At 38.7% G+C, this 21203-nt stretch overlaps 1 protein-coding gene across 2 annotated transcripts in view; it reads right to left on the bottom strand.

The window, feature by feature from the left end:
- The window catches only part of MYLK (myosin light chain kinase), a 215834-nt gene that overhangs the window by 36158 nt on the left and 158473 nt on the right, over positions 1–21203 (bottom strand). Inside the window, exons 19-22 of one of the 2 annotated variants that reach the window (XM_030487009.1) lie at positions 17094–17195; positions 13330–13380; positions 11640–11767; positions 8106–8259 (exon numbers count right to left, since the gene is read on the bottom strand). In XM_030487009.1, the coding sequence (XP_030342869.1) occupies positions 8106–8259; positions 11640–11767; positions 13330–13380; positions 17094–17195 (435 nt within the window). The remainder of the gene's footprint in view (positions 1–8105; positions 8260–11639; positions 11768–13329; positions 13381–17093; positions 17196–21203) is intronic. The other variant, XM_030487010.2, reaches the window with a different exon arrangement.

Below are 21203 nucleotides of genomic sequence, written 5' to 3'. Positions count from 1 at the left end.
ATGTGCTATGCACCATACGTAGAGGAGCAAGAGGAGAGTGGAGGTGATGTGAAGGAGTGCTCTACTGCTTTCCTCCCTTTGTGCTCCAGCAAACTAGGCTCAGATTAAGAAAATCTACTTCCCAACAAAGAGAGATGTAAATTACCACTACCCCAGACCAAAGAGGTCAGATTCCAGTTTACTCTTTGTGGCATGCGTTCCTTAGGGCGAATGGTAAGGTCATGAGCTGGCCTCAAATGAAATGTATAAACCACGCTTAAGACCATACCAGGATTGAAACATGCACTTCTTATTTACTCCCAAATTGAATTCAGCTGCATTCCTTCCTCAGACAAATTTTCAGAAATATTTTGGTAAACAGGTTTTGATATACAGCCTGGAGTAATCTTTGATTAATTTGTATTTGTACACTCAAGAAACATAAAGCAGAAGCATGCTCAGCCTTTAAATCATTGCTGTTTATGAGGCAAATTTGACTTGAGATCCCTGTCTTTTTTTTCAGTTGTGTGTAACCCAGAATTCTTCCTGATAACGAAAGGGACTTTTTCTGCATAGGTGGCAAACCCACAGCTCGTACAGGACACCCACATAATATAAAACTGTGCTATCCAGATCTCACTGCCTTCTCTGCATTGCTCAGTTTACAGAGTGCACAGAACACAAGCACCATTCCACGAGACCAAAAAAGGCAGCAATCTCCTTATCTAACTCAGAGTGCAGGGAAATGGACATTGTTCTGCTACTTGATGTGAGGGTCAGGCTGAGCCAAAGCAAGGCAATTGGGCTTGCTGCACATTCAGAGCTTGCAGGGCCCTGGTGGGCTCTTCAGCAGCAATTTTGTTCCAATTGAAAGCCTCTGAAAACTGAGAACAGCACAAATACAGCATTTGGAAAAAGCTGTTTTTCTTTTATGAACAGAGACAGCACTGGAGCAATGTCTCTGAAGTAGTTTTCTTTATCTGTTCTCAAAATTGGTTTGGTTTCTTTTTAAATCCAGTTATCATTTCTGTATAGTACTATTATTAGCTATCGTGATATTTGTCTGGCAGATAAAGAACAGACAGAAAGAAACAATTTAATTCCATTCCACAGGCTGTTTCGCCAGAGAAGGTATTTAATGCGCTGCAAAAGCCAGTTGAACACTGTCCATGCCGACAGCACTGGCAAAGCCTTCTTTGAAATTCATCAGCAGGAGAAAAGCAAAACCATAAAAGGTCATAACTGAAGTCGGCATTATTGCTGACAGGGCTCGGGGTCATGGCAGACCTCTCTGCTTTGCTTGGAAAACTATGCCCTGCAGCTTTTTTCTCAAGGGAGAGGGGTCTTAAAAGTTGACATTATTACCCCTAAACACCCCGTAACAACCATTAACACTCTTCTGGCTGTTAGTGTACAATAGGTTTAGGATACTATAGTACATATGCAGCTTCTATGTTGCATTTTGCTGCAAAACAACATAGAAGTTAAAATGAACAGCAAATTTCTGCTAACGAAGCAACCTCCCCAACACAGTCGAGGACCACAAAGACAAGGCTGGTTAGATCAAGGGGTCAGAGTTTGAAATTCACACCTTCCCTGTAATACACACTGCAGACTGCTGCTAGCCTCCTTGAAGTGCGATTCCTCACCATATCGCCCCTCCTGACAACTCTGACATAAAACTAGGTTGTTTAAAAACAGCCCTTTTCCTGCAGATACAGTAGCTCACAAATACTGGAGGCCCAGAGCACCACTTGGTGCCATTGTTTCCACTTTGCCACTTGAGGTAACTGAGGCATAAAAAAGTAAAATGACCTTGCCCAAGGACGTGCAGGAGATTGGAGCTGGGAACGAAACCAGAGCTCACCACGCCCACGCAAATGCCCTCAGCACAAGAACATCTTCTTCTGCCACAGGCCTAATGGAACAAACAAATACATAATGCATTCTCAGGAGCCCTTTTTCTAAACCATCTGCTCCTGTGCCTGAATCAACAAGCTATTTGGATTACTCATGTGCTACATGTTAGGCATCTGGTTTGATAACTGACTGAATTAGAGCTCCAATACCTGTCCGCTGAAAGGCAGGATAAATTTTAGGACTTTCCCCAGCAAGACTGTCAACAGATTCCAAGTCTTCACTGGGATGAGTTTGGGTCCTTGGAACCCCATGTTTGTGTGCAGGAGTCATGATGAATCAGTTCTTAATAACTAAGCCTTTCATAGCATTTAACAGGTGAAATACAGGAATTTTGTTGTAAAAAATACTGTCATGATATTTCCTTTTCTTCATCAGAGGAAAGGTGAAGGTAAGTATCAGGAAAAATAACTAAGGAGGGAGTTCTACCAGAATTTCTTGTAACAGAAATGGCATTAAAACTACATGGCCCTCCAAGGAGTAATATCTGTGTACCAGCACTGATGTATAGGGCAACATAAGCCATTTTTCCTCTATACATTGTTATCTTTCTGTGAATATTTAGTTCAGATACAGCTGCAGAGTTTTGCCACTGAGCATTAATAGGGAGACTGACCGTGGAGATTACAACACTGTTGAGCTACAGCAGCAGCAGCAACAGCAACGTCTCTTCCTTAACCACCAGTCTAGTTGCCGTTTAACCGTAAAAATACTCCAGCAATCCAGAGGAATTTTGAAGGCTAAAGGTTAGAGACTGAGTCCACCCACATATTCGTAGAAGATTCACTGCATTTTTGACCCTAACTGTAAACAGGGAATCACATGGATACTGCAAGATATAATCTGATGCTTCCTGGAAGAAGATGAAGTTTCAGAAGCATTTATGTTAGCATTTCCAAGCTGCAGTTTTCTCTGCAGAAGTGTCTATGGTTGTTCCACTTCGCTATCTGCTTCACAGATGTCTGCACTTACTTTTCCAGAGAGGGAACACACGATTTCTGACCACCGCTGGATCCACACAGTCTGAGCACCTAGCACTAAGCCAGACTTCCCAGGCACTCACAAAAAATGCTGATATTGCCACTGTGAACTGTTGGTTATGCTTCCACATTTCCTTATAACAGTTTCAGGGCAAAGAACTAGTGCTAATCTAACATGTATATACGTTACTTGTTGAACCAGGAGCAAGCACTTCATAAAAACAATGAATAATTCTACCATTATATTCAGTGACCATTGGAGTTAGTGATGATCAGATCTTGTTCTCAAGCTAAACTTGTATTTTCTCATTTTTGCTTGTTAAGTCTCTGCTCATACAGATTCTGCTAAAGGCATAGAAGTAACAGTTACCTCACAGAAAATAACTTCTCTATCCTAACTCAAATATGGAGGAGTAACCTCATGCAGAGGAGCAGGTGTTACTTAGTGAATTCATATTCTATGACTTGCATGCTGATGTACGCAATGTGCTTATACATATGTCTTTAAGTACTTGGTTTATCACTTTCCAATAGTGCATGAGGATGCAGCACACAGTATGTGCACAAATGCTTTGGGTAATAAAAACAATTATCTTTAGGCCTCTCAGGGTACAATGACATCGCTGTCATTCTTCTGCATGTATCTACCACACAGCTCACTAATCACCATAATTTTTTTTTTTTTTAATACAATACCACACCAGGAACAATACAAATCTAGAGGACTTATAAACAACAAACAAGCTGGATCAAAATAAGCCCCCAGGTAGGTGATACATGTGTTTTTACTCCTTTATTTAAAAAAGTAAAAGGCAGCAGTCGTATCCAAAGTACTCACAAACATTGATTATCAGAAACCCCCTGTATACTAGGCATGGAAACATGAAGCAGTTTGCCCAAAATCATGAAGGAAGCTTGTGGCATAGCTGCAGAACAGACTAATTCTCTAGTGCCAAATTATTCTTGTTGAATACGCTGTTATTCTTTTGAATCTTTGTCGTAGTACCCAGCTTTAGCCAGTATGAAAACCAAGTTCCTTTTTCAAAAGTGGTTCCAGATTGGGCTAATCCTGTAACATAGCTAACATGTTCAGAACTGTAAGTTTGATAAATTTACCCATATTCATCCAATAAATGGCATGAAAATAATGAATATTCCTTGCTATAACTGTAGAGTGAAGGATCTACCTTGCCTAAATCAGTTCTATCTTACACTATGCTTATCACTGTCTCATTTAATACAGCTTTGACAAGAGAAGTCCACTTTAATCTGACATAGTGTCTGCTGTTAGCTCAGTCTCACATCAGGCCATTTTGGTTTTGGAGCAGAAACATCTTGCAAAATCTCCCTAGAGAGATCACTCAGCTAATGAAATTGCTTATTTAAGAGAGCTGATTGTAACACAATAGAGAAGAGCTCAACATGGACATTTTGGGATCTGTCAATCCTTTAAAAGCAGACATTGCTTAACATGGATGTCGCTTCTACTGCAGGTCTCCTAGTATTATTAGTGCTTGTACAGGCAAAGTTACACAATAAATCAATGTTAAACTCGAGACTTGGTCCTTGTGGCTCAGTGCTGTGTATTCATCACCACGCTGCACTGCCTATCAATTAACAAGTCTCCTCTAACCTGACTATGTCTGCATCAGGGTATCCAGTGTGTGCACTGCAAACAGCTCACACTGGGGGCTGAGTGTACTGGACATTTTTTTCATTGATATTCATTAAAATTGCAAAAGAAAAAAAAATCCTTAGCATAAAGTTGGGTTTCCTTCAAAAGCATCTTTTCCCATGGCCCAAACTGCATCAAATCATATCATACACAAACTCTTTGTCGGAATCCATGCTCAGTTCAGTTAAGTTTGCAGTTGAAGTCTGACAGTGTGATGAATTAAATGTAAGATTTAGGAGCTAAATTCGAAGGAACACATGGTAGCTTTTTTCCCCCAGCTATAGATTACAGTCTAAGACTCAGGGTTTAAATCACAGCAGGATCATTTCTGATTTAAATCCTGGCAGATAAGCTCAGTCCTTTGTCCTCTGGTTGGAGGTTAAGTCAATAATGTAATTTTTTTATGAAGAAAGGTCTTTGACAACCAAAACTTTAAAACCAAGATGGATGGTCTTAAATTTCCTCAGGAAGGTCCTCAGACCTTCTGCCCAAAGCAGGATCAGCTATTATGCCAGACTGTTCAGACGCTTATCCAGCCTGAACCTGAATACCTCCAAGGATGGAGACTACACAACTTTTCTGGGCAACCTGCTCCCTGGCATGTGTTACAGTACAAATTCATTTTGGGAAATCCTTACTGGAGTTTTTCACATGAGAAGCTGGCACATCAACATGAAGACTTTGCAATCCACATGATTGTAAAAGGTAACGATAAAAGAAATACCTCTTTATTTCCATATTAATTTAATTTTATATTTTAACAAATGTTTTTGATTTGCTAAAATTCAGAACAGACAGCCCCATTAGCTAGCCCTTTGAGAAACATAGCTCTAGGTCAGCTCGAACACACTCCTCCAGAAAGCAGATGTTCTGTATTTGTAGTTTCCCTCAATACATTCAAGACTTAGTTGTGGACTGTGGTCAGTCAGCAGTGTTTTGAGCACACAGCATACGCATAGATGCCTTTTATCAGTAAACTTACAGGGAGGCAGCTCACACAGGGTTTAGAGCCTTATTATAAGTAGCTGAGGCAAACAGAGCTGATCTGTAGCACCAGGGCTTTCCCCGCAAATGCTTGTTATGAATGTGGGGTCAGATCAAGGAGTGCTAGTTTCTTCCCAGTACTTTGGATGGAACAGAGAGGATGGACAGGTGAGAATTTAGGACTAAGGATGAGCTTTGGTAGACTAAGAAGACTCACATTTTGCAGATTCAGAGAAGCATAGCTTCCCTATTTTGACTGGAGCAGGCTTCGGGGAAAAGTACCTTCCAACTCTCAAAAATGTCTAACACCTTTAAAAGTGCAAACAAGGTGAAGGATTTGTACCTCAGTAGTGCAGTTCTAACCCACTTCCTAGAAGGAAGGCATTTTTCTCCCTTTTCCCATATTTCTGAGTACCCAGATGGAAGAACCTGGCCTTAACATGCACGTGTAGTAAACTAGGAATCTTGAGGTTTTGTCATGCATTTGGCAGTGCTGACATCAGCGAGATGTCTCACTGAAGATCTTGGCAATTTTACAAGAGGGAATTTATTCATTTTAGTTGGAAACAGATAGCTTGTCACCAGCCAAAACACATGGCAAACTCCAATACATTGTGAGGATTCTTCACCCAACTCTCCCAAAAGCATCTCTGGGAATCCCACTGTTCTCTGGCACATTTCTTATGGAAGAGCAAAGCAGGAGGCTGAGATGTAGCTTTATAAGGTTATAGAATTCAAAGACTTTCAAACCAATTAACTCCAAAGGATATAAAACAGTGACTTATATAATAATGAGTCAAGGCTCACATAGTGACAAGATAATAGGAATTGTTGGCCTAGTTCAGCCTAAAAAAACCCCATCTTGCCCAACAACCTGCTACAGTTAGCAGCCTGCAGCAGTTGCCTAGGAAAAGAGTGAAAAAAGTGAAATGTAAGGAGCGATTAATCTCCTGCCGTTCTTGTAGCTGCTAATCAGCAGTGTTGGGGCTTTGGAGTCAAAAGCTGTACCCAAAACAATGTATACGATGATTATTCAAGGACCAATTTTTCATGGTGTTCATTTTTAACCTAGCTATACTTCGGACCTGCACAATCACTGTTGGAAGGGATAGTAAAATTTATCTATGCATCACGAAAAATACTTATTCTGTTTTCTTCTATTCTTGAATTTCTGGCACATCGCTGTAATCTCTTTGATATTTATACATGTTCACTCAGCTATCTTTTAACCGCAGCAAAAGCCACAGGTTAGATGAAGAAATTTCTTTAAATAATGAGGAGGCCTCTCTCAATAATATGTACAGCAGTATGCAACTGAGGGATATGCACTCTTTAGCAGTGTTTATTGTACTTGAAATTGTGATTCTACTCATTAAACTTTATAAGTTATTCTCTGGATTGCTGGAATGAATTTCCAGTCTAACTGGGGTTAATGGTATTTTGCCATTGATTTCATTGGAGTCAGATTTTCATCTTTGGCCTTATTCCTGAATTTATTTACTTGCTCACTAGCCCACTTATCTGTTAGGACAGCAGAGCCAATGCAATTTTGAGTGTGTGATTAAGATGTATCTTTGCTGGTTGAAATAGAATTCATCCAAATGCTTGGGCAAGTTCTGCCTTCCCTTGCCTTGTGTCAATACCCTCTGCAGGCTGCAGATAACAGCCTAAAAATAGACCCATCCAGCAGACTAATGTTTTAACCAAATCACTCCCTTTGCTTGTGAGCTTCCCTAGATTTCCCTGGAAACCATTTGCTGTGTATCCACACCAAGGTGGGTTCATTATCCCTTTCAGAGCTAGATGTCACAGCTCAAGACTTTGTCTGATACTCAAGCTAGCAGGTCTAGATCTAGGCTGCAGTTTTATCTGCAAACTTACTGCAACTGTCTACCAGTCTACAACTATCTGCAGCTGTCCATAGCCTGCTACAACAAACTTGGTGGCCTGAATGTGTCATCTGACAAGGCTGTTTGAAGCTTTGAAATACATTTGTGCAAAAGCCCATACACAAAGGGCTCCATATTTAAAACAGAGTGCCTTTATTCACTGTTTTCTGTCACTATAAAACAGTAGACAATGGTAGGAATTTCAATTAAAAGGATAAAATCTCCCTCCCTCAAGCAACAGGATGTTTTCAAATTTACAGTCTTACAGAAACCACCTCAATCCTTCCTGAACTAACAGTTTTAAAATCTGCAGTCTAGCAAACACCTGGATGCTGCAAAGAGTAAATGGGAAAAAGAAGTCCTATCTAACAAAAAAACCCCAAATGAGACATTAGCTGGTTTTTTTTCTTTTTTCTTTCTTTTAAAGTCTGAGTTATTTTGTTCCTCCATCTGTAATTAATATTTTTTCAAAATAAAGCACAGTATAGCCCTACTGAACTTGCTTATAGTCCTTATTACCATGTCCAGTCCAGATATTTTTTAAAGTATTAATTTTTAATTTCAGTCTTCTTTACTTATCTGATTATTTTATTTAATTTTTTGCATATCATCATATATAAAGCAAATGTAGAGTGATGTCTGAAGAATAAGTATGTATCTAAAACATTATTATGGACTCACCAACAACTGTAAGGTTGACTTGAGCTTGTCTGCTGCCAAGTTTGTTCTCTACAACTAGGGTGTAACATCCACAGTGTTCCTGCTTTGTTGATGATATTGTTAGCTTGCTGGTGTTTTCAGCATTCTCAATTTTAATATATTCATTTTCTTCAATCTGGCAAATTCAAAAGAAAAAAAAGATTTTATGGGACAAATTTCTTCATATCTGGAAGAGCTCAAATTACAATACAAGGTTATTATACTGTTATCTGCAGATAAATCTATTACAGCAGTGAATATGTGCAGCTGGTAAAGAGTGAAATGAACACAAAACATAAAAAAATGCAATGGAACATTATAATGGCTCCATTCCTGCAAAGGCAACAGGGAGTACTGGCTCCTTGGGACTCCACTAAGGGAGTTTCACTTTCTAACTCCTCTTTGGCAGGCTGAAAGGGCAAACTGTGTAATTGGCAAAAGAAAAAAGTTTGTTCTCACCTATCTACAGAGACCACAGCAGAACAAGGGTTTAGCTCTAAATACCCTAATTCATTTGCCATTCCCCTTTAGAGGCCTAATGTGCAAATGTTCTGTAGCTGTGACTTTAATCCTCTTGTCTTAACCAGCCTTATTCTGTAGTTCCACATGAATCAGGTTAACAGTTTCTTGGGTTTGAACAAGTGAAAATGATATTGCCTGAAATGGAGCTGTAATGCTACAGCTGTGCAGAGAGACATACAAAGAGCAAATTTAGCTCTCCTAAAGCATTTTTATTTTCTGGAGATGCAAAAATCAAAATCTCAGCTGAACACCATAGGCATATTAAGAACTAGTTTTTAATTAAAACAGAGCTATCACAGCATAAATGGCTAAGGAGACTTAGATTTTAATCAGTATTAGCTTGAGACATGATAGATTATTGAACAACCTGGTAATGCTACACTGCAATTACAGAAGCTGTACACTGTGTTCTTATGAAACAGACAATATAATGTCAATACCCTTATTCCTCCCACCACTTCCTTCTTAGATAAGTGACTCTTCCAACTCATTGCCAGAATTTCGTTAAAAATGAAGGCTGTTTGCCTTATCTTGTCTCATAGATTCAGAGAATAAGAAATTATAGGGCTAAGAGCAGGACTTTCCCTGCTTTCTCCTCAACCGAGATAGAGCACATGCATTGCTATATGCCCAAAAGTAACTTGAGAAAGATGCTCCTATAGTAGCCCAAATAGAAAGTTAGCAAATGAGATTATGTAGGATTACAGTTTAAATTATACTGAAAATTGTTTCCCCCTGCCGCTTACTTTATTCTTCTGAGATTCTACACTGGCTTAATGTTTTGCTTTATTAGAATTAGTCAAAGGGTGATAGTAACAAAAAAAACAAAACAGTCTAGTAGAGCTAGATCCGCGTTACGCAGAGAAAGCCCTGGAAGGGTAGTCAGTGTCTTGCAATGGTTGTGGGGAACAGGAATTTGGATCCCTGTGTTCCCAAAAGAAAATCACTGGTCATAGTTAGCAAGTTCTGACAATTGGCAGTGTTAAACAATGGACTTTGTTGCTCAATTAACAAAGAGATTTTTCAAAGTCTTTCCCCTTTTTAGCTGAGCACAGTTCCAGCATCCCTCCACTAGACTGTCATCATGGTCAACAGTATGGGTCACAACTTTGCAACATTCTCTTTCTCAAGCAGAAGATATTTGTCCAGAATATACCTGTGAGAGGAGCCGGTGGTTCTTTTGAACTTAAGGGAATGTGAGGAAGGAACAAGCAAAGGACGAGTCCCTCACATGCTGCAGAATACAGTGGCAGGGCTGAAATCACAACTCACCACTTAATGGATCTGCTCAAATAACAACTACAAATGAGCCCCAGGAATTGTAAGAACACTTGAGTAATTTTAATTTTTAGGACTGGGAATGGAACAAAGTTAAAATCAACCACATTTATAGAAGAGAAAAATCCAAGAATAAAACTATATGTGGTAGAGTATAAGTGAAAAAGAAAGCAAAATAATGGTGCAGCACAGTACATAGTAACTGGCTCCGCATTTAATTTAATAAATGAAAGACTGCTGTTCTCACTTGTCCTCCTACAGTGTTTATTAACCCTCCTGAAGTTTTTTCTTTTCTATCTGATTCACCTGCAATAATGAACCATTTAAAAATTGTCATTTAATGCAAACCTTTATGTTGTCTCATAATGAATAACTAAAGAAGAAAGTGTAAAGATAGTAAAAATAACATTTTACAAAGGAAAAAAAGGTGTAGAATCACAGACTGTGGATCTGATATGGGTATTATGAGGTACTGGTTTCTGTTATCACATAGATTTTGTATATAAAAATGGCCTTGAAATCTATGTAAATAGGATTGTTTTATTCAACAATGCTCTCAGAATTCTGCGTAAACCAGAAACTCACTTTTGAGGGGTTTATTTTTACCCACGTTACTACAGAGCTCAGCAAAATAGGCACTGCATGTCACTGAAGCTTCTGAGACTGATTTTTGTAGAAATGAGTAGGCCACTTTCTAACTCCAGTCTCGAAACTAAAGAATTTTAAGAAAATATGGGTGTTCACGAAAAATCACTCTTTCTCCTAAAGTAAGAGGTTATTTGGGGTTAACAAAGATGGACTCTGGAATACCCTTTCCACTAGCAAACTGTTTTGAATTCTTTCAATTAAATGCTGACACATCTGGATTTAGAGTCTAAACTTGTAGGAGGAGATGTTTTTATTTATGTTGTATAGAGTGCATGATGAGTTCAGAATGAAATAGAATAGCAGCTACAGTACATATTTATATTTACTCTATCCTAACATGGCACTTAAACTTCTAGTTTGTGCTTGCATATTGGGTTATTTGATTTAAAGTGGTTTTATTATTCACTAAAGCAACTCTCCTTAGAAACTGCCCTTACAGACACATATAACATAGTTCAAGAAAACTAATTCCTTGAATTATTAATTCCTAAAATTAGAAGGAATTCTAAACCTAGGGGGTGAGGGCACCCACAGCTACATAATTGTTGTGCCTTGCATGGTGACATTTGTGTTGTAAGACATTAAATTCGAGCTTCTTATATGGCATTTTGCCCCTCTGACATAACTTTAGACCAAACATCAATGAAGAAAAGGTTGTTTTTCAAGGAGAGAAATCTTACATGTGACAGATACTTTTCAGATACCTCTATCATCTTTCACATCATCTATCCTTTAATTATGTGGTCTAAGGCTTTTCTCAAAGGAGGAGCCGTTCCTAAGAGGGGACAAATAGCAGCGGGTTTAAACTGTAGCAAGAAAGATTTGCGTTTGGCATTAGGAAAACCATTCTAACATTATGGATACTTAAGCACTGAAATAGGTTGTTAATGGAGGTTGTGAAACCTCATCACTGGAATGTTTTCAGCAGAGGTGCAGAAAACCCCTGGCAAGAATGACATGGACCTTGCTGGTTCCTGGGGAAGGGAGATGGACAAGATGGGTTGTTGGTCCTTTCCAGCTCTCCTTTTTCAATGATTGATTGTTAAAACAGGCCAGAAAACAATTTACCTGCTTACGGAATTTCATCCAGGTGCAAGTTATTGGTGCTGTTCCTACCACCTTGGCAAACAATTCCACTGATTCACCCGCACGGACTTTTCTATCTTCTGGGAACTGAGTAATCTGAGGAGGAGCAGCTGATGGGACAAACAAACAAATAAACAAAAAACACCCCCACAAACCCCAAATTTCTCTTTAGGTGACTGTATTTTCTATTTTTCATAAAATTCAAAACATGTACATAGCTCAACGGTTTCAGAGTAGCATTTGAATTCCAGATTAGCAGTTATCTGTCGTTTGCAATAAGACAATTTTGTGGACATTGTTAGTTCTACTGTAGTGAAGCAATAACAAGCTACCTGACATAAATTTACTCATGCTAGACCAAAGTACAGAAATCCAAAAGCCAAAAGTTTTAGGCCCTACCCTACCACCAATTCCAAATATACAGCTTGTGAAATTTTGTGTTGGATTTTTCAGGAAAACTTTTTTCTTTTGTGCTTTGTATTTTTGAAGAATGGTTCCAACCAATTTGTGTGTGCTGAGGCAGTCTGCAAACCTGCTCCCTAATGTCATCAACAGCATTCAGAGGGTGTAAGACTCAACACCTGCCTATGAAAATTGTGGCTTCAGTAGCCAGGTAAACGCCATGTGGGACATCTATTAGAGAGACAAAGAAGGAAACTGATGTCTTTTTTCATCACACTCAATTTTCCCATGAGCAATGACAGATCTTTTTGTTTGTGTATTACAGTGCTTCTTTTAAATCTTGCAATCCCATACTCCTCCATTTCTGAATCAGGTATTTCTCCTTCTCTTCCCTCTCACTGCCTAAGAATCAATAGATGGCAGAACATCTCTTTTGCTAATAGTGCTACTTCCTGACTCTCAGTTGTGATGCTGAATGTACCAAAGCCCTGGTAGCTGCTAGGGACAGATGCCAGAAATATCGCAACCCAGACAACTCCAGGGTGAAACCTGTTCTGTTGCTTAATATGAGCAGCACGATAAAAAATATTGGTGCAAATTTAAGGACATACTGACAGAATTGGTAAAAAGTATTCCCTAATATTAGAATGACCTCATTCACAAATGTGACATTTCTCTCCAAAACATAGGGCTACTAGGTGAGAAAACAAAAATGCTTTCTTCTTCTGTTCAATGCAATTAAAGCAGCTATAAAAGTCCGAGAAAGTTTTATGACACTAAAAGCAGGTTCCCATAGAGGAACATTGTGGTTAACTTTAAATACAGATAGCTTTGCCTCGGAGAGTGCAAACACATGAACAGTTTACCATAATGGCAGTTGTGAGGAAAAGTAGAATCTAGCAACTTCTCTGTGGTAGAGACTCATGCAGAAGTGGCATTCTGTGATATGCAGAAAAATATCTTTCACAGAAGGCTGAGGTGTCTTGTAGATATAGAAAAGGGCATAAGTTATAACACTACTGCTGACATTTGGTAGGATCTTGCTATAGTTTATTTGATGGTAACTTTTTTGCACGCTCATAATTTAATTCTTAGCACAGTATAACCTTATGAACAGGTTTGAAAAAGGAGCTTTGTGTACCCACCATTTAATCACTTAGGCAAACAAATGTAGTAGCCAAACAGCTGTACTTAGAAATGTGGTGTCTGTTCTTTAAAACTGTATTGGTTTATTATTTCTTCCTACAGGATAACACATGCAACAAATCACCTGCTTTTGGAGGAGTCTTTGGAGCTGGTTTCTTCTTCACTGTTGCTTCACCTAGTTAAAAAAAAAAAAAAAAAGAAGTTAATTCAAAGGTGAGCTTTGGAAGGTACCAGATGAACTGAAAAGCTTACATCGATAGAGATGCTTTGCAGGTACATGAAAATATAATATGTTCTTTCAGCATATTAAACTCAAGAATTGAAAATACTTTCTAAAAACACTTTTATTATCCTGAATAATCCTCAGAATATTCACAGCTGAAGCTGGAGATTTTAAAAGAACCAAAGAATTCTGCTACCCATCTCCCATAATTTGTCATACTCCATTTCTTATAGCAGTTTAACTGAGGTGAAAACACTAGGCCAAGATCCATCTCATACTGAATTTCTGCACAGATTTGCAGTATAATCAATGCTGAATGAGCTCAGTTAAATCCAGGCTAGTTAATGCCATGTACTGTTTCTTATACCACTTGTGAGCTAGCAAAGAAACAGTGATACGCAGGCAGTAAATACTAGTATCACTCCTCTGCCTCACCCGCTTTTTTCTTCACAAAAGAAAGGATCATGGCATCAAAAAGTATGGCCCAGAATTTGAAATCTGGGCACATAAATTTTGGAAAGACAATGTTCTACAAATTGTGAATGGTAAGTAGAAAGATAGTGGAGAAGACAGGTAGGTAGAAAATGGCTACTATTTTTCACAAAACAAGAACTAGGGACCACTCAATTAAATTACCAGGCAGTAGGCATAAAAGAAACAAAAGAAGTGTTTTTAAAAATAGCATGCATAATCTACATTCACAGAGAACTAATGTTTTGCAAGACAGAAACTTAAACAGGTTCAAAAGGAGAAATTCAAAGGAGTTACGTGTAGTGGTAGCCATTTAAAGGAACAATCTGTATGCCTTCAAACCACTGAATTCCAGAAGTGGAGGGGCTCATTTCCTTTAGAGCACTCTCTTTTTATCTGCTATCCTGAGCATCCTTGTCAGAGGACAGCCTCTGCTGTGAAAGGACATTTGTTATTGTCTTATGCTCAAGTAGGCAGCTTGGTTGAAGTAGTCTGGCTTTTAAGATGTTATTGCTTCCAACAGAAGCAGTATCTGCTAAGTGCTCTTGAATATCTAGGCACATAGATGCCTAATGTCAGCCATAACAGTCTCAAAAGGTTAGAATTTTTTGGTTGCTTACTTAAATTATTTCAAAGTAGCAAGACACTCAGCAACAAAAAAATCTTCCCAAATCCACCAAGCCAACAAAATATGTCTTTTATTTTAACCCCCTTTGCTATAGCAAACTGCAAGCTGTGCATGATACCCAGGGAACATATCAGCTGATGCCCCATGAATAAAGAGCCATGAGTTGTGAAGCCACCATGGGAGTCTAATGTTATAGTTCAAGCAACAAACAGATGTGAAGATTGATTTTAAGTTTTAGAGTCATTGGAGATAGTAAGCGATGTGCTTATGGGTTATTAAAAGCCCAAACACTTTAATAAATACATAATGGTTTAGGTGTGAACACCAGTGTTTATTCAGCTCATTCTGGAGAATGTTTCACTATGCAGTGCATATAGAAAAAAAATTTGCCACCTTCTTTTTTATAAACTTCCGTTTCATAGTAATTGTATCTCAAAGTATGGTTGGCTTTTATATTCTCAGTCTTTATTGATTTTGTAGTCACAAGAAACACAATAATGGAGAGGCAGGATATTCTTGCAGTACTTACAGCTGAGTCATAGTATCTTAGAATCATAGAATCATAGAATAGTTAAGGTTGGAAAGGACCTTAAGATCATCTAGTTCCAACCCCCTGCCATGGGCAGGGACACCTCACACTAGACCATGTCACCTAAGGCTCTGACCAACCTGGCCTTGAACACTGCCAGGGATGGAGCATTTACCACTTCTTTGGGCAACCTGTTCCAGTGCCTCACCACCCTCACAGTAAAGAACTTCTTCCTTATATCCAACCTGAACTTTCCCTGTTAAAGTTTGAACCCATTACCCCTTGTCCTATCACTACAATCACTGATGAAGAGTCCCTCCCCAGCATCCTTGTAGACCCCCTTCAGATACTGGAAGGCTGCTATGAGGTCTCCACTCAGCCTTCTCTTCTCCAGGCTGAACAGCCCCAACTTTCTCAGCCTGTCTTCATATGGGAGGTGCTCCAGCCCCCTTATCATTCTCGTGGCCCTCCTCTGGACTTACTCTAACAGTTCCATGTCCTTTTCATGTTGTGGACACCAGAATTGCAATCAGTACTCCAAGTGAGGTCTCATGAGAGCAGAGTAGAGGGGCAGGATCACCTCAAAAAAGAACAATTGGATATCTCCCAAAGAATCCTTTCTTCAATGACTGTCAGCTTAACAGAATTAATTGTTTAGATTAGTACTTGTGAGGTGTTTACCCTAGTATAACTGGGCCGCCAGGACGTGAGCTATGTCCTGCCACATTTTCAATGTGGGCTTAACCCTGTTTAAATGAAGGCCTTCAATGAGCACTACTGCTCATTAAAGGGACCCATTACTTTTCAAGCCACCAACAGACTGACTTGTACCCTAGATAGTTGTAGTTAGTGACTATAAATATGTTTCCAGATCCTCTTTCCTGCACAAGGTGTATGAGAAAAAGCAGCAAGCGGTGTTTTCAAAGCAGCTTTCCTCTTTGTCATGGTATGGTTATGCCCTGAGCAGAAACCCTTATTTCAGGCTGTAATCACAGTTACGTGGATGAAACTACTTATCAGGTGCCAGCTGGAAGCTCTGCAGTTTGGCCTATCATCTGCTGTTAAATATCCCTATTAATGGAAATCATCCATTAGTTGCTCATTAGATGCAAACTAACTCAGTTATATGATTTCAAACCACGTAAACATTTTTGTGTGTGTGCGTGCTGTATGTGACATCAGATTCTGTGCTCTTCTCTAAACTGAGAACAAGATAGCTGCTGGGTATCTCCTTGGGGCTATAATGGCTTTTAATACAAGCTAAAGCAATGACATAAATTCGATTACTTCCGCACTCCATTAAGCCTAATATGAACAAAGAGCACTAACAATGAGGAAAAAGCACCATTTGTCAAGTGCCATCTTAGGTTGCAGATATTATTGCTATTTTTCAGAAATGTCACTTCATACAAATAGGAGGAAAAGCAAATTCCTTCATCCAGCATGATTTTCACTCAGCTATCACCTCTTGGCCTACATTCTCTATTTGTTGCAGTACCTTAGTTAACAAGCAAGGTGCTGGTGGAGTCATCACACTCTCCAAATATTCATGTTTCCCTGTGACTCTTACTATCCCAAGATTTTTTTTTCTTGCTGGCTGGCAATGTCATTCTCTGCCTTTGCACAATATATGCGCAGAATGGATATCTGTATACTTGGATACTTCTCTCACTTTTGTCTGCCTACTATCAGCGATTCTCAGTTCATTGCAGAAGGGACCCCAATAACATAGTTTGTTCATTGACAACTACAATTAGTGATGTTCAATTCATCACTGTTAAAGAACAACGTTTCTATAGAGGCTAGGATGTATAGTGAACCACCAGGTTATTACATTTACCTTCCTAGCCCTAGAATAAAACTAAGGGCTATGCTTAAAATAGTTAAGCCTTTCACTTCAATGAAGACCGCCATAGCAGTAAGCAAAGAAGATGAACCCATCACCTCATTCAGCCAGGGTACTACTTGTTAGATGTAAATACAAAATTTTTGTTTAATTTTTAGTTTTTACACAGCAGGACATTACATTCACTTAACTGAGTATATTGAGACTGTCACTGGACTTCATCAAACCATGCAGATTGCAAAGGGTTGCTGGAAGGTCTGGCTGAATATCCTGTTTTGCAGACACAAACAGCCCTGGGTAGAAATGAAAGGTAGGGGCAGTGTGGAAGGGGATGAGGACAAGGTCTGTGAAGCTAAATTCTTTGGCTAATAGCATACGCTCCACTGTTCTTAGATCTTCCTTAATACCAGCTCATCACATGCATCTTTTTGAAATACAACTCTTGTTTCAAAAGCTGCTGGAGACAGTCAGTGAAAAAAATCTAATAAGATTACCCAAAGTTGACAAGGTCAAATGATTGTTTTCATTAAAATATTTGAGCCTCTTGGAAATGTTAGTTCGAGTCTGCCCCTGCTGCTTTTTTTTTTTTTTTTAAAAAAAAGGCAGTTCGTCTCTCTTTTGATATTTACATTGAAACAGGCTGAAGCTGAAAACCAGCCTGGAAGAAAAATGACATAATATTCCCTCTTTAAATGAATCTGCCTTCTAGAAACAACCTAATGTAAACATTACAAGGCTGGTATTTACATAACTTTATAGGCAGGTTTGCCTCGTAGAGAGCTTATGTCTGGGTGGGGCACAAAAGCTAAAAAAGGGAAAAATCCCATACAGGCTGATAGCTGGGGGACATTTGGTTGTGCTGTTCTTTGCCCTGATGGTGAATTTGGGAGAGCAGATATGTTCAGAAGCCTCTGTCTTTCTTTTTTGCTTTCCTTTTTTGGAATTTTGCTAAAAATAGGCATAGCCCTCCCGTGAAATGGCTGTCTGCACAACTTGCTTTCATGAAGCATGAAGTAAAACTCTTACAGTGTGAAAAAAACCATCGTGTGCTCAAGATAGCATTGCCAAACAGTCCATAATTCCTACCATCTTCTTTGACGGACATGCTAAAAATTATGTACATGTCTTCTTTAGTGGTGGACTTTAGCACCTGTTTATTTACTGTAATAAGTACAAGTAAACAAGTACAAGTAAACAAGTACAATAAATACCGAACTCCCTTACCATAAGGAGCAAGACTTTCCTCTGCTTCTGTCTGCTTGTGGAACAGCCTCATTTTAGCTCAGGATAAGACAAAGGCTAATGACATACTCTAATACTGTGGTCACATAGGAAACTGTTTTCCCCTCATGCAAAACTTTTCAAGATTTCATCTTCTGAGAGAAACTAAATTGTTGCCTTTCCCCCCCGTCCCACCCACCTACCCCACACCCTGCCCCCCGAGTTTCCTTTAAGAGAAGCTGAAAAAAGAAGTCATGTCTGTATTGTGTCAGATCTTTGTAACAAGGATATTCATATAGGAGGTGGAAAACCCAGATTCAAGTCTCTGCTCCTTCTTCCACATCTCAGCTGAATGCTCTAGAAATGTGGGATGTGGCATTATGAGGTCTCTTTCTCCCACATGTAAATGAATCACAGTGTAACCTCCTTCAGACCCTTCTGGGGATAGATATCAGGGTCTGAATCAAAGGTGACTGTTGTCTGTAAAGCTTCACTACTCACCGCTGTGCTAGGAAGCATGGAGTGGCTGACACCTTGAAGTACAGAAGAAATAAAACACTTGGCCTTGTGGGCAAGGCAACAAATTATTCAGTTCTATCTTGCTTCTGTCACAAACTTCGCTGTTGATACAAAAACTTATTACAAGCATTACTCAGCACAGACAAGATGAAGTAGGAGAAAGATGATGGCTACAATTGTAGTAGAAAAAGACAACACATCATTACTTACCGATATATTCATACATTTGTGAGCCTATGCTAGTTGCTACAGAGAAAAATGACAGTCACAATGCACTAACACCAGTAGCCTGAAAACTTCAGCAATGTTTGAAAGGCTAAACAGCTTCACTTCATTGCTTCTAAAAGAGCAAATTCCCCATATTGTTTCCAAATAACTGTTTATTATCTAAATACAATAAAATAGAAAAGCAACTCTGGTTTAAATTTGATGACATGCAGAAATTAGAAAATCAAATGCCATATAAGTCAGTTATTTGAGTTTACATGTTTCAGAACGGTTTTTAATAGCTTTTTTTTTCATTAAAAACAACTGTTATTTTGTTGCAACATCCCATATTTAGTTTCTAAATCATGCAGAGATTGTCCTCTAATTGAAAAAAATCCGTCTACCTCCTTCTCAAAATAAATATAAAAATCCAGGAAATACTCACTCTAGCATTCCAGTCAAGAGAGAGCTAGCGTATACTAGCACACTCAGAGCTTCACTAATGCAATATAGTACCCTGAAAGTAACTCAGTATTTGAAAACAGCTCAGCTGGAGGAAGAAACAATTCCATAGCAGTTTAGAAGCACAATGCTTGAGCAATTCCTGCAATTAAAGAAAAATTTGAGCAGTGCAGAGGAGATCCAGTATCAAATAGAGCTTACAAACAACCCAGGTCACATGAATTCCACTAAAAGCTCTGGTGGGAGCAAAACAACAATGCTAGTTTCTTAAATATGTATTTAATTTTAGTGTTTCTCATGTCCTGTGAGAATATCTACAATTAGATGCCAAAATGCTGCACCTGGCTGTGTAGGAACAGGAATCTAAACTAGGTTACTAGCCTGTTACCCTGTCTGTTTTGCAGGAAAATACTGTCAGGTCATTTGGACATTCAGGAACTCCAAATGATTTCAGTGGAAAAAGCTAGGTGTCATGTGCTTTTGCACATTAATTAAACCAATGGATTTAGGTCCCTAATTTATAGAGAAGAAACTTTGGTCAATACTTCTATTACATGCCTTCGATCTGTGATTTCTAGTCAATGGCTTAAATAGGAATTAATAATACATGGCACTTCTTCAGTTCAAGGCCATGTTGCAAAACCTGTGTTCATTTTTCACTGCATGAGACAGTCAATAAATATTTCTGTCTTCTTCTGTCAACATACAGATATGTAGGACGGACTGTATGAAAAACACATGGAAAATACTGTTCTGTGCCAGCAGTAACTCAGAAAATGTCAGTATGGCGTGAGCTGTAAAGTAACTTGGCAGAGATTCAAAATGCATACCCAGCATTAGCTAAACAGTGCTAAACTGGGCATTAAGGAGAGGTAATTTACACAACAAATTAGTGTTTGCTCTCTTTATATGTACAGTAACTGAATGTGCAGAGGCAACCAGCCTTCAGAGTCACCGAGTTAAACCTTACATTGCCTTTTTGCTTCAGGATAACTTGGTTGTTAAGCACTGTGCTACATTTATTTACCCTTGGACTCCAATCCTGGGGAATGAAGTCAGCACCTTTCATTATTCAGAGTTACAGAGAAATCATACATAAGTCTTAAAAATAGCTCTTGGCAATTTTATTTCTATATAATAAAAGAGGAATTTTCAGTTTCTATTAGAAAAGGAGATTATTATTTTTCTTGAAAAAGTTTGGTCAGGGGCTTCCCTGCCAATGTAATTCATATTGTTCTAACTCACTAAGTACTTGAACTCACTGTGCGGCAAATTTCTTGGTTCTTCTCGCAACAGCCTGTAGAGCAGCATGGATCTTCTGGGAAATGAATGGGACTGAGAAAACTGGTTTGAATAGCCTCATTGACCCTCAAAAGCACCTCAGAGTATCCCAGGGACCAAAGAGGACAACAACAGTCACCAAATCACAGCTGCTATACAGTGCTCTTATTTCCGCAATTAAAAGAACATCTCTGACTTGATCAATTACTTCCTTAGTAACTGAGTTCTTCCTGTAGAGTGGCAAGTTTTATACTGAGGACAAAACTATCTGACATGAAATGAAGATTTTTAAACATTGTATATTAATCAGTGCCATGTTTTGTATTATACTGATAGAATGGAAAACAAAATACTTTAAGCGTTTACTAATTTAGTTATATATTATCTAAACTAGATGCATCAAGTTTCATGTTTTAATGACATTTTCTTAAAATGGTGGTTGCTGACAAGATTGTTTATTTAAGAGTAAATAACAGAACTGCATGCTAATCACTTGGCCACTGACTCACAATTTTTCCATGGTAATTAAAATGCTTGGAATTTTCCCCCTTCCTCCCCCATAGAAAAGAATATATAACATGATAAGGAGTTCTGTCTGACATATTTACTTT

This window comes from Strigops habroptila, chromosome 5 (assembly GCF_004027225.2).
Source record: "Strigops habroptila isolate Jane chromosome 5, bStrHab1.2.pri, whole genome shotgun sequence".
In the NCBI taxonomy this organism is placed as follows: Eukaryota; Metazoa; Chordata; class Aves; order Psittaciformes; family Psittacidae; genus Strigops; species Strigops habroptila.
The sequence above is the reverse complement of the archived record's forward strand: the minus strand, read 5'-3'. Positions and strand labels throughout refer to the sequence as shown.